General features: G+C 32.7%; 2 protein-coding genes across 4 annotated transcripts; one reads left to right on the forward strand and one right to left on the reverse strand.

Annotated features, from left to right (window-relative positions):
- Positions 1 to 399: 399 nt before the first annotated feature.
- Positions 400 to 5,754, reverse strand: LOC106666244 (vesicle transport through interaction with t-SNAREs homolog 1B). The gene is made up of 3 exons (XM_024229666.1): positions 5,712 to 5,754; positions 5,599 to 5,627; positions 400 to 957 (listed from the first exon to the last, which is right to left on the reverse strand). Exons 1-3 carry the CDS (start codon positions 5,737 to 5,739, stop codon positions 604 to 606), a joined length of 411 nt encoding a protein of 136 aa, XP_024085434.1. The 5' UTR covers positions 5,740 to 5,754; the 3' UTR covers positions 400 to 603.
- A 148-nt stretch (positions 5,755 to 5,902) lies between these two features.
- Positions 5,903 to 13,445, forward strand: LOC106666245 (TRAF3-interacting protein 1). Of its 3 annotated transcripts, none has more exons than XM_014393305.2 (11): positions 5,903 to 6,223; positions 6,290 to 6,404; positions 10,941 to 11,053; positions 11,120 to 11,595; positions 11,657 to 11,853; positions 11,910 to 12,012; positions 12,069 to 12,164; positions 12,234 to 12,357; positions 12,425 to 12,565; positions 12,635 to 12,846; positions 13,100 to 13,445. In XM_014393305.2, the coding sequence occupies exons 1-11, from the start codon at positions 6,089 to 6,091 to the stop codon at positions 13,248 to 13,250; spliced, it is 1,863 nt and encodes a 620-aa protein (XP_014248791.1). In that variant the 5' UTR covers positions 5,903 to 6,088; the 3' UTR covers positions 13,251 to 13,445. The 3 variants fall into 3 exon arrangements, with proteins under 3 accessions (XP_014248791.1, XP_014248792.1, XP_014248790.1); XM_014393306.2 differs by having other exon boundaries at positions 5,905 to 6,223; positions 11,654 to 11,853; positions 12,237 to 12,357; XM_014393304.2 differs by having other exon boundaries at positions 5,906 to 6,223; positions 11,654 to 11,853.
- The last annotated feature ends 137 nt before the right edge of the window (positions 13,446 to 13,582 follow it).

Consider the following 13,582-nt stretch of genomic DNA (forward strand, 5'->3'; position numbering starts at 1 on the left):
TACTTCCAAAAGCTCCTTTTGATTACGTGCAGATTTTGTAAAAATATTTATAAGTCCCTTTTGAGTACTTGAAGATTAATTCTATCATAAATTGTTCTATTTTATGTTGTTTAAACAATTCAATATTTCTCATTGGTCAAGATAGCAGATTTTGTTTTTTAAATACAAGTTAGACATGGTTAAAAACAAGCCTTTTAAGATAAATGTTTATTTCTAATAATATATGTACACAGTATATGAATATAAAAATATTCTATCACAAATAAATGTTATAATGGGATGATCTATGATGATCAGTTTATTAATGCCCATTAGCAAAAGGTCAATATTAAACAAATTGTAATTTTTTTAAATGAATAAATGCAAGTAAAATAACTAAACAACACATTAAAAATCAAGAATAGAATGTATATTAATTTGTGTTAGAAAAAATTATTTTAAAAAGATATATATATATTTTTTTAAATAATTAGTCATATAGGAATGCTAACATGTGTGAATATAACTTAATAAAAGATAGACAATTAAATAAAACGGTAATTAAAAATGGTAAAAAATAATTGAATAAAAATACATTGAGGAACTATTATACAATGGGTATAATTAATGGCGGATAAATTTTAAATAAATCAAAGCCGCGAGTATGCAAATTTCACTTATAATAATAACAACAAGTATGACTTTGTTCATCAGTACCCCCCTTTTCATAAAATTGATCAACTGTTGTGATTTTGTGAGGGAGGTCTCAACGTCACCAAGGCGGTTTGAAGCCCTGAGCAGTGTCTCTCTCTGCTCGGCGAGCTCAGAAATGACGTTAGTCCCTAACGACTCGGTCTCGACAGCGCACTGCTCAGCCCTTGTGAGACTCGCAGACGTCCTGTTAAGAGCTTCAGTGCCCTCCACGAGGACAGATCTCTGTCTCTCTTCCCACATTGTAACGAGGGAAAGCTTAAAGGCCTGCAACAATTAATTATAACATCAAATAAATAATTCATAACTGGAATTTTATTTAATTTTTTTTTTAAATGCAATAAAACTTCACTATTTACTATAATTACCTATAAATAAATAATCTTTAAAAAATATATTACATTTTAAAAAATTCAAATTTAATGTTTAAAGCTATAAATATAAAGCGAGATAAATCACAAATCTATCATGTGTTATCTTCAAAAGGCAATGTACAAAATAAAAAAATCAAATTAGTCTTATAGCAAAGCTTGCACAACTTTATCCCTCAGGGTCAATGATAAAGAAAAATCCTGGGAAAGTTTTTAACATTCAAATTACCATACATAGAGAATCAAAGTTGATAAATAAATCTCAGTACATACAGAAAAAAAACTTTATTCTTCTTTTTTGTACAAGTAACTGAACTACCGAAAGCCATCAGCCGGTGGTGGGTCCAAATATATTGTATTTGCTAAAGGAGACACAAACCGAATCACTGAGGATGGCAAATTCCCTAAATGGCCAAACTTCTATATTAAAACTGTACAAATGTTAATAAATAATGTCCAGCAAGCAATGTTACTCATTTTGTTCGTATAATTCAGTGATTCCCAAAGTGGTCCCTACGGACCCCCAGTAGTCCCCGGTATCATTCAGGGGGTCCGTGAAAAATTAAAATTGATTTGGGGGGGGGGGTCTATGAACATCGTCAGGGTGTCCTTGCAAGGTTTGATATAAAATAATGAAAATGATTTGCGACACAATTTAATTAACTTAAGAAATGACATAGCCTATATGTCTGATTTATTTGCCAAATTTAACAAAACTAATTTGAAACTACAAGGTGACCAATTAAATTCAATCAAAACTGAAAGAGTAATATCTGCGTTTGTTGCAAAACTTTTTCTTTACAAACAAATCTTGGGATTCAGTTTCCAAATCTTTCGAAATGGCAAATTAGAGATGAAGATTTGCTTCCTTACAGCCAACACATAACGGCTCTTCATTCAGACCTGAACCAAAGATTTGAAGATATTCTTCACTAGGACATTCCCGACTGGGTGTTGAACCCTTTTGCGCGTGGACAAACTCAGAACATAATACAGGAGCAGCTTATTGAAATATCCACAAATGAGGAACTGAAACCAATGTTTGAACAAGGATACCACAAATTCTGGTTACAAAAACAAATCTCAATTTTATATCCTGCATTATGGGTTAATGTACAGAAATTGTTGACAGCTTTTCTGCCTTCCTATTTGGTAGAACGTAGATTCAGTGCCGTTATGAACCTCATCACAAAAGAAAGAAACCGATTAGAAATTATACACTCATAACATCTCGCATTTATAATTTATAATTTCAAAAATACTTCTTCAACAAATCTTTTTTTTTTTAATTTGTAATTTTTATATTATGCATTTATGTGGCTTTTTCACTTGGGGGTCCGTGTGTAATTTTTGACTATAAAAAGGGGTCCATGGGTCAAAAAAGTTTGGGAACCACTGATATAATTGAAGGGTGTTAGCTCCATATTGAGAGTGGGTACGAGTATGTGTCTCCATTCCAGTTTTTGGAAGAAACTAATGCTCTTCCCTAAATAAAAGTAATTCCTGCCATACACGAAGGCTTAACATCCGACTAACAACAGGTTTCATGGACAAGAAGGGGCTTAAACCACTTCACAATATTTTCTTTCGCGTTATTTTCAATTACAAAGCTGTGAACTATGATGGAATTTGAACACAGAACCACTAGCATGGCCAATTCAAGTTGGATGCCTTAACCACTCAGTTTCTTTTGAGTGTAAAATTAAGTGTATTTATTAGCGTGAATGTGAAGTATGAGAAGGCTGATGGCAGAATATATACCATGAACCCTCAATTAGATTTGTTGTATAGTTTGTGAATAGAGTGATGGAGGAACATCGATTCTACATATTCCCCTTGATAACATGTACAGGTGTATGTGGGGAAAAAAGTATTAAGGAACTAAACATATTAATACATGTCTAGGTTAAAAACTACCCTTGCGGGTTGAAATGGTCAACCAGTTGATTCAGAATGAAACTTGGTGGGTAGGATGGACATGTCCGAGATCTAATTTCTAATAAAACTGTAATAATAAAAATTTGAAAACTGCTTCTAAACTTTGTGAATATGTCAACATCGGCAATTTTACCATGGAAATGAGTATTTTGGTCCCCATTCGTTCTCATGGCGTTCTCTTCCACTCGCCATCATCTCACTTTTCCATTTAATTGAGATTAAATATATATTAAATAGATTAATTGATTTATTATCATGAGAGTTCTGATGGCGGAATATTGAGTACCCTATAAACCAAATCAGACGTATATTTTCTGTAAAAATTAACGGAGGATTATCAAATATTACGATGTATTAAGTATGACGATAACCCAGATCGTAACTTCAGTGTGCAAGACAAATAAGACTCAGGTCTGAACCCAGACTGCCAACAACCCCGGAATGGTGTCTAAGTATAAGTGTATAAGTCTAGAAGTATAATTTCCGATAAAACTGTAAATAAAAATATCTTGGTCCTCTGTTCCAACTTTTCCAAGAAACAGGGCTGTTTTACTGAATATAATGCTTTAAAGTTTCTCAACAGAACCCTGAATGATTATTCAGAAATTGTGACACGCGGTCTGGTGTGATATAGGTTTCAGAAAAACATTTTCTTTATCATGCCACCTATGATTGAATATAAAAAATATATTTTTTGCATTGTATAAATTCACTTTTTTCCACATCCTACATGTATTTGTTAAATTTAAACAATGCTTGTAAATCCCAGGCCCTGAAGATGATCTCAATAAAGATCGAAACGGCACGATAAAGAAAATGTTTTTCTAAAACCTACATCACACCAGACTGCATCTCATGATTTCTGAATAATCATCGGCTAACGGTCACTAATCACCACACATTTCTATACGAGAACCCTGAATCTTAGGGGCGTCGGTGGCCGCAACGGTTTAGGCGTTGACACAGCACTCATCACTGTAAGGTAAAGGTCCTGGGTTCGAATCCAGCGGCCCTGCATTCTAACCCGACATACTTACAAATGGGCTTTTTTTCAAAAACACCGGCACCCTGAGGGTTGATATAACCTCTGCTGTTGCGAACCCTTGTAAAATAAAAATTTAAAAAAACCCTGAATCTTCATCATGAAAAGTTGGGAACTAAAAATTATTAAACTGATGGAACACATTTGCATTTTTCTTGCCTGTTTTCCTATATTTTTTTTTCCATTTTGTATTATGGGTCATTTATTATGTGATTTGAACCTTTGGCCATGTTTCATTCATGTGAAATCCAGAAGACTAATTTCCTATAAAACTTTAAAAACAAGGTCCATGGTACCAGTGGTTATTCTTGGCTCATAGACAACTGTACTATTAAAAAATCATAACAAGTGATGTGATACCAATTTGTATTATATTGTTATTAAAACGGACAATTTGGACCATATTTTGGAGAATATTTTTGTTAGAAGCATACAATTGCGCAAAACCATCAAATATATTGTATTTGAAAAAGTAAAACCCACTATTAAAGTTGGCTGAATGCCGAAACTTATCAAGCGAGAATAGTCGGAACAGATTGATCAAGGCGCAAGTCTCAAAACGCCACACAGTCCATATTTGAAAATGTCCCCATTCCCATTATAATAATTAAATCCATGGGATTTTATCAATATTAATAAATTCAACTCAATACAATTGAACCTTTAATACCACCAGTTGCAAGTATAAAAAAGATAACTGCACTTTAGAAAAAAATGGTATAAATAGTTTTTTGTTCATTTCCACTCATCCTGAATACAAAATTAAATAACACGAATTTTGTGAAAACCTGGAATCCGGTTTATCAACTCATTGGTCGATTTATAAATTATTTCAACAAATTATAAATATTGAAATATTCACATTGAAACTTGAATTATACCATGAATTCCTTTAAAATCTTGGTTTTACCATGGAATGTAAAGCTTCTTTAATTAATTTCTTGTCAACAATGAGTTTTATGATGTGAACTGTTGCTTAAAATTTGGCAAAAATTAGGATATAAAAATATTTCAAATGAATCTCTGACACATCGATTGTACTTTAAAATTACAGCTTTCTTTGAAATGAATTTGAATTAAATATTCATCATAAATTGCTTAGGATTTAAAAGAAAAGCATGTCTTTTTATTGAATGAATAAAGCCATGTGTAACGCAGAACCAAGCCTCCTATCAATACAACACTAAAGTTGGAAATGTCATCGATAATGTTGATGTCTTCATGTTGAAACATAATTGAATTATATCATGAATTATTTGACTAGCTTATCCATAAAAATCTTGGTTTTATCATGGAATATAAAGCTTCTTTAATTAATTTCTTGTCAACAATGAGTTTTACGTTGTGAACTGTTGCTTAAAATTTAGAAAAATCATGATATAGAGTACATCAATTGGATCTCTGATGTATTTTAAGTTTCCAGTTTTCATTACAACGAATTTTTATTTTATATTCATCATCAGATCACTTAGGATTTAAAAGAAAACCATGCCTTTTTATCCAATTAATGCAATCTGTAAGAACAATTTATTGTCTATCTTAATATTAATATATTACCTGTAGTATTAAAAAAACTAAAAAGGAGTCTGTTACAGATAACAATTAAAAATAAATATTTAAACAAAAAAACAAATAGGTATGATAAAAAAACAAAGCATAAATGAAATAACCATTAAATTGGGGAAACCTCAGAACCATGCCTCTTATCAATGGAAGTAGAGTTGGAAATTTCATCAATAAAGTTGGAAAGTTTTCCAACAAAAACAAAACGATCTCTTCGTTGTCAATGAGCTTAATTTAAAAAAAAAAGAACTTTCTTCCAATTCTTTAAAAATATACCGAACGTCGAATTGATTTATGTTTAGTCAGCCATGAGTTGCTGTGGGAACAAATTATGAAAACAAATGCTCAAAAAGTTTTACAGTTTACAATTGCATTTATAGAGACAATTTATTTATAAATTAGGATAGTTTCAAAAAGAGAACAGCCAGTGTTTTGAGCTTGTCAAAGGGGTCATGTCAAAATTATGAAATATTGACAAAAAAAAATGAGCGAAGACATCAGCCCTGAGTTAATTAAAAAGACTCAGAATTCACTTGCCAAATATGTGAAAGAGTCGCTGCTCAATGAGAAATATTTGAGAAAACCACCTTTCAAATATCTTCAGGACATTATTAAAAATGTAAGCAATACATGGCACATATTAGAAACTGCACGGTTTAACTTGAATTTTTCTTTTATCGCCCAGGTAATTAAAGAGACTGGGTTCCTGAAAGATGTCTTTGCACAAGATGAACTTGTCGACTACGGCAAGGACAAGGAGAGGAAGATAGCATTTCTCAAGAAACTGATTGGAGCAGTTCGTAAGTCTGCTGTGGCAAATGCATTCTCTTAAGATTTTTTAAATTTAAGCAAAAATTCTAAAATCACAATTGATATAGTTTATATTATTATATAAATTTTTAATTATAGGATAAATTGGTTTTTCAGGCACATTTAGTTTCCATTTTCCTTAACAGTATCGTTCACCTGAGTTACTTGTGTATATTACACTACAGTTGTGGATTTTATGGCTCTTGGCAAAAAAATCACCTTGAAAAATTGCCCAATAAAAATTTAATGTTAGTGAATGTTCAAAATCATTCAAACGTAGATATAACAGATTTAAATGAAAAACCCTGTGAACCTCCACATTTAACAAACTTATACTTTAATAGAAATAATTGGGGTTAGGTGAGTAATTTCATTATTTAATGTATTCTTCCGAAAGGAGGGCTTATATGACCTCTTCTGTTGTGAATCCTCTTAAAAAAAAAAAAAATCTTTTATATATATTGAAATATTTAATTGCTCAGGTGTTTTCTTGATTTGGCTCAAGATTCAATTGACTCTCTGGTTTGCTGTAGAAGCTAAAACATAAGCATGCCTGCTCTGTCAGAAGGAACCAGAGACATCATCACATATACTTTGTGAATGTAAGGGCTTTATTCATTTCACATACAATTTAATACTTAAATCCTGACAGAGTGGTTCTGCTGCATCTTTTAGGGAACTGCTTTCTCTTCTTATATTCACATTAAGCAGGTGTCCACCAGGGCAGCATCTTAAGGCTCTTCCTACTCACAATATACACAGCTGACATTCCCTAAAAATATATGCCCTTTTTGCTGATGACACAGCCATACTGTCATATAATTTTGCTCCATCCTAGCTAGTCATAATATCCAACTCTATTTAAACTTATCTTATTTTCGCAAATTGAGAATTAAAATTAACAAAGTCAACAACATGAAACGCCCAGATATGTACTACAACATCAGGTGATTTTGACCCAACTCTGTTTTTAAGTGCAATGAGTCATATTTTTCAACATTTTTGGGAAATATGAAGACCTTTTTTTTTACAGTTCTTATTTTTATTAACCTTGTAGGATACAAAACTCCCTTTTTTTTTTTTTTTTTTTTTTTTTTCAAAATGGTTTAAAACATATTGTAATCACAATAAAGACAGTCTAGCAAGGAAAAACTCGAAGATTTTGGGAAATCTTTCTTTGTAAAAATTTAACTTCGAGTTTTTGATATTATCTACAAAACTACAATCACACTTCTTCGTAAAGTCCACATTAAATTCTTATAAAATTAAAATGAAAAAGGTAACTTCGCAAAAATGGAACAGAGTTCACAAGGAATAAAAATGACATACATACTCCGAAAAACGGAAAACAAAGAAGGAAGATAAATCTATTTTTGGACATCACTGCTTGAAAAATCAATGGTCTAAATAGACGACAAAATATGTCTGAGACATTCAGGTTCAAATCCATCATAATGCCACTGAAAAATAAAAGGCCCAGCTAAGCTTTCACTTCAAGACCAACTGTGGGTCCAATATAGCGCTGGTCAGGACTGTATTGAGTTTTTATTTATCAATATCTTCATTGGTATATTTTACAGTGACATCAATCATGGCTTGGTTGATGAATAAGGATTACAATGGATTCCGAGCATTTCGTTTGGCACCAGGCAAATGGGTAATCATATTCTTTGAAGCTAATCTGACATTTCTGGATTGTAAAAGATCAGTATCAGTCCAGATAGTTTCGCCATCTTTCCCCAACACAAAGTTTCTGCTTTGTTCTCTATCTTCGGAACCTAAATTTGAAAAATTTTCTGGGTTAAAGCAGTCCTCTGAGAGCACATCGTCTTCAGGAAGAATGTCGAAAGCATCAGGTTTATCATTGTCATTTGGTAACAAATCATTTTCATCTTCACTGTAAGTTCTGAAAAGAATTCCTCATTTTCATTATCACTGATCTTATTTCACGTCGAATTTCTTCGTCAGTTACAAAATGTGAACTATTTGCCATGGCTGAAACAATCCAGAAAGATTACAAAGAAAAGCATCGAGAAAACTAATTAAATTTATAGAAAAGAAATTAAATTTGAACTAAAACTGAAAGAACATGTCGTACAACGTGGGGTCATATTGACCCATACCATGACTTTTCTTACTTTATTCAATATTACAAGGTCACTTACATGTAAAAAGGGTTCCAGTGGCGTCCACGTCTACAGGAAGACTAGAAGGAAAGCTACTCAAAGCCTCAACCCCTTCCGATCACTACCCTCTGACACACGCGCGTTTTTGAAATTTTTGGGTCATTTTGACCCGTACACTGTAGAACAAAGGTTTAATCCACCCATATGACCTTTACTCTTCCGAAAATGTTGGGAGGTGATGCAGAATACAATTCCTTCCTCTACTGACCTGAACAGATCTAATGTGGAACCCGTTTAGCTTATAGCCATAGAGAAGTCCATTATTCCTTATAAAACTAAACACTTTCCTTGGTGCCTCTTTGTAGATATCCTTGTGTGATGAAATCTTACTAAAGTAGCTGTACTGTAAACAAGCTAACATAATACATTCACAAAGTACATGACTGATGTCTCTGGTCCCTCCTGACAGAGCAGGCATGCTTCTGTCTTAGCTTTGCCCATCTTCTTAAGATGATAGTTAAGAGGTCTGTGGCCAGTACAGAGGCCTATAATTGTCTTCCATTTTGAGATGTTCATAAATCTATCTTGCCTCATACCTGCAGTGTTTGTCCAGTGAGCTTTTCTTTCTCAATCCATATTTCCAGTTCCAATTTAAGTACACACTCTGGAGAACTTAGTTGTGGTTCTGGTCCCATGGGTGAGAGGGTTGCTCCTTTTTTTGCTGGTTAGTTAGCCTCTTCATTTCTTTCTATGCCTTAATGTCCGGGAACCCACTTGAATGTAATTTTGTTTTGCTTTCCCAGTCATTGAGTTTAGACACTCCCAGACAAGTTTGGAGTTGAAAGCATACACATTTAGTGCCTTTATAGCTGCCTGGCTGTCTGAGACTATGTATATCTCTGTACCTTTCATATTTTTCTTTATTAATTCATGTGCACATAGTTGTATTTCATGGACTTTAACTTGGAAAATTGTTGGGGTTAGCCCAAGGAGCTTTGCAAGGTGTATGGCCCTTTTACTATGCATATGCCTACTCCCTGTTCCATCTTGAATCCATCTGTGTGCCATATTAGGGCCTCATCTTGAAACTTGGAGCCTCATTTTCTTCCGAATGTTGCTATTGTCTATGTCCACTTGGAAGGGTTTGTCAAAGTTGAGGAAAATTCACTTGCCCTACTGTCTCTTTCAATGAAAACCTATTCCAACCTCAGATACAATGAGCTACCTCTTAAAAAAAACTAATGTGGAATCCCCATACATAACTGAAAAGACAGGAAACTAACCTCACCACCTAATTGACCATAGATCTAATTTGCACCTCCCTTTTTACAAGACCCTCCTGATACCAAATAGAAATATGGAATTGATGTTTGGTGATTAACAAAAAATCCAATCCATACCATTATATTAAAATATTAAGCTCTCCTTAAAAAGAACCATCCACAATGACTGCCACATTCCATTTGTAATTGACATTAATAAATCCTGGTAGAAAAACTTCCACTAAAATTTAGACCATCCCAATTTACTTGTCCAACAGCTTTCTTGAACCACCGCTCTTGGAAATCTTTCATGTCGGAAACAGCTGTGGCTAATAGATCTCTTGAGAGATTGATTTACTTAATGTGAGTGAGTATCAATGCTGGATGACTTCCTTCATCATGTGTAACACGCTAGATTTTCATTGTGTCATTTATCTCATTTGCTTGTTATGACTAAAAATCATAGTTGAAAAAATCATATTTGTAATATAGTTATCGAACACAAGTCAATCTTAAACAAGTCAAAGCCCACTTCTAGTTTTGTCTAATATTTAAGTTTGTTGCTAATTAAAAATTCATATTAAGTTCTTGTGAAATAATTCTGAAGTTATCACTTCAAACAAATCAAGCATAACTGTTTAAAAATATATTCTTCTTTATAGCTTATACTTTGTTTTATCGTTAAACTTTTTTTAAATTTACTTATTATTTGTATTTTGTCCATTGTTGAATGTAGTGATAATGGAAGACATATACAAGTCAGGCTAATCAACTGAAATATGTGCAAATCAATTTTAAACATGGTCAGCAGTTGACCAGTAGAAAGAAAATGTAAATCTTTTCCACAGAAAATTTGTTTTTTACTGCATGGACCGAGAAAACTCAGCTCTTCAAAGCGAAATAAAAATAAATCTTTGTACAACCCCATACAACACACTTATTATTAAATTAAATTCATTCTTTTTTTTAAGTTAAAGGCCACCAAAGTCCTTCATGTCATGTTTGTTTCAACCACCCACAGTAGCAAAAAAATTAATATGTTGTGTATTTATGATAATTTCATGTAAAAACATTTGAAAATTATATATTTTTTGCATTGCATTTCTCCACGGATAAATAATTTTTTTTTTTTAAATAGATGAAACAACTGGCGATACAATAAGTGCAAGGCCCAATAAAATTATAGCAGGACTTGATGTGCCCAAAACATTGGAACTTTTACAAGAATTGGGAAAAGCGATCAATTTGAAGGTTTGATCCTTTATTAAACTAAAATCAAATAAACATTTTAGTACTTTACACCCTATTTTAATTTAGGAGAATGGCGTTAAAAAAACGAGTTTACCAAAGCGTGATGAATCCAAAGAAAAAAAGAAAAGGGATACTTCCGCGACAAAAGAACCTGTCAAAAAGCCCAAGAGTAAGCCTGATGCTGTAAAATCAGATGAAAATGTGAAAGAAAAGACGAAAAAGAAGGTTAAACCAGATTCAAAAGAAAGCGACACAAAAGAGAGAAAAAAGCGGGAAAAGCCAGAGAGGGATTCGAGCAAAGATGCCAAAAAGGCTGAGGAGAAGAAAAAGGAGAAAAAGTCGAGCGCAGAAGGCCATCAAGAAAAAAAAAGTAAGGATCCATCCCTAAGTAAACAAAGTTCTCTTGACGAAAACAAAGAAAATTCTTCGAGTAGAAAAGGAAGCGGACAGAAATTAAAATCTCCTAAGGAGCCAAAGGAAGAAAAATTAGAAAATATACCAGAAGGAAATATCAGTAATGATGATGAGCTTGTACCATCACGGTAAGCTAATGTTTGTTTAATAATTATTTATCTAATAATTATTAATTATCCTTTTAAGAAGTAAAAATTCTGAAGTAAACGAGGAAGAAGAGCCTAAAGAAAATTTGCAAACAGAGAGTAAAGATAATGTAGAAAAGGACAAAGTAGAAAGCAAAGATAAATTACAAACAGACGGCACTACAAGAAAAGATGATGAATCTGCTCCAAAGACTGCAAAAGAGCGCAAGACAAGCAGTCGAAAGTCATCTGCTAAGCCAAGTGAGTAAACAACTTTTCAATATTATCTAAAATAAGATCAAATAATATTTTCCCAGAGCTCGAGAAAGTGGAAAAACCTGAAAAAGCTTCTGAAAAGCCTAAGGAAGTAGAAGTTCCTTTGCTGGGGGCCCCTGATAGTCCAGTTACAGTTCCAAAATTGTAAGTCTGAAAATCCGTTGTAATGTTTTTATAATTATTAATCAATGAATATTTAGGGAAAGACCAAAGACAGCCAGAAAAGCTCCACCAAGTGCAAGAACAGGCGCACCAAAACCAAGAGATAGGGGTGAAGTTCAAAACGATTTAAATGTGTAATTATTTTTTTACTATTTGCTCATTGTAATAAAGTTTTTATCATTAATCATTTTTCTTTTTTTTAGAAGTTCTTCCGATCTAGAACCAAAACTGGTACCTGTTATTATTGAGACTGACAACAAAGATGACGACAAAGAAAATTTAGTTGTCCTCGAAACACAACCTCTTTCCATGGACAATGATATTCAGGTTTTTAAATTTTATTTTTAAATATTATAATTGATTATTAATTTTCGTTTTTTTTTTAAATAATTAGAGTGGTATTATTATGCCTGACATGGAGGATGAAAACTTAGGTGAAAATGAAGGCGTTCTTGTTGCACAAATATTAGAAACAAAGAAAGAACTAGACGAGAGTAAACAATTATGGGCGCCAAGCACCAACAAAGTTGAAATTGTATGTTTTATAAATATTAAACAATTTATTTTTTGTGTGTTTGTGTTGATGAAGCTTTTATAAACCAAGGAATGGGAAGGCGGTAAAAAGCAAAAAAGGGAGGCAGTTATAAAAGAAGTCAATAAAATGAAAGAAGGTATACAGCAGTTAACTAGAGCGACGAACCCTCTGGGAAAACTTTTCGACTTTCTTCAGGAAGATGTGGACTCGATGCAGAGAGAACTGAAACTTTGGATGGATACTAATGCAAATTACTCAAAACAGCTAAAAGACGAACAAAGGTAAGGATAAATTTTGCTTATTTTCGAATTTACTATGCAATCAGGTCAAATTTCCCAATTGGTTTGGGAAAAACAACTGTTTCTGCAAGATGATGTCTATTTTGAAAGTGACTAAGTTACAAAATTCTCAGTTCTGATTTTAAAAATAGATCAATATTGGACGCAGTGGATAAGGTCGTAATGAGGCCGACTCTTTTTAACCTTGTATATTTTTTACCTATTTTTTTATTCTTTATCTCACGAACTTTTTCAGGTTGTCAGAAAGCTCATTGGAAACATACAAACGCCAGTTGGCTGAGCTCGACAGTCTTATCGAACAGGAACAAGAAGCTGTCAGAAATTTAAAAGCGACAATTTTATCCAACGACAAAAAAATAATTAACATCGTCACTCGGGTTCCGTAAAATTATTTCTGGCATTGCCTCCGTATCTGTTTTAAAACTTTCTCATCTCAGGATTTACAGACTACTTTGCAGGTTGTTGTAGGAAAAACTTAACATTTAAACTGTGTTTGCATTCAAGCACAATTCAAGTGCCTCGATTAATTAATCATCAGTGCCTTTATAAAAATGTAAATAAAAATAACCACTGTAATTTGACCTAATTAAATTATTAATCAAAATATTTGTAAAATGTACTATTGATATATATACAAATAAATACTGTGCCTTGTAGTTGTATTTATTAAAAACTAGATTTATTTTTTAATATTTTTAAATGTACTACTGTAATAAAC

Source organism: Cimex lectularius, unplaced genomic scaffold (assembly GCF_000648675.2).
Source record: "Cimex lectularius strain Harlan isolate CLEC.00 unplaced genomic scaffold, Clec_2.1 scaffold5, whole genome shotgun sequence".
Lineage (NCBI taxonomy): Eukaryota > Metazoa > Arthropoda > Insecta > Hemiptera > Cimicidae > Cimex > Cimex lectularius.

Bases quoted from the DNA above. Each gene is read 5' to 3' on its own strand.
- LOC106666244 (XM_024229666.1), bottom strand. From the start codon at position 5,739: ATGGTTCTGAGGTTTCCCCAATTTAATG. The intron at 5,628-5,711 runs GTTATTTCATTT...TATCTGTAACAG, and splicing joins GAGGTTTCCCCAATTTAATG to ACTCCTTTTTAGTTTTTTTA. The intron at 958-5,598 runs GTAATATATTAA...TAATTGTTGCAG, and splicing joins TAGTTTTTTTAATACTACAG to GCCTTTAAGCTTTCCCTCGT.
- LOC106666245 (XM_014393304.2), top strand. From the start codon at position 6,089: ATGAGCGAAGACATCAGCCCTGAGTTAATTAAAAAGACTCAGAATTCA. The intron at 12,165-12,233 runs GTAATTATTTTT...TCTTTTTTTTAG, and splicing joins GTTCAAAACGATTTAAATGT to AAGTTCTTCCGATCTAGAAC. The intron at 12,566-12,634 runs GTATGTTTTATA...TTATAAACCAAG, and splicing joins GCACCAACAAAGTTGAAATT to GAATGGGAAGGCGGTAAAAA.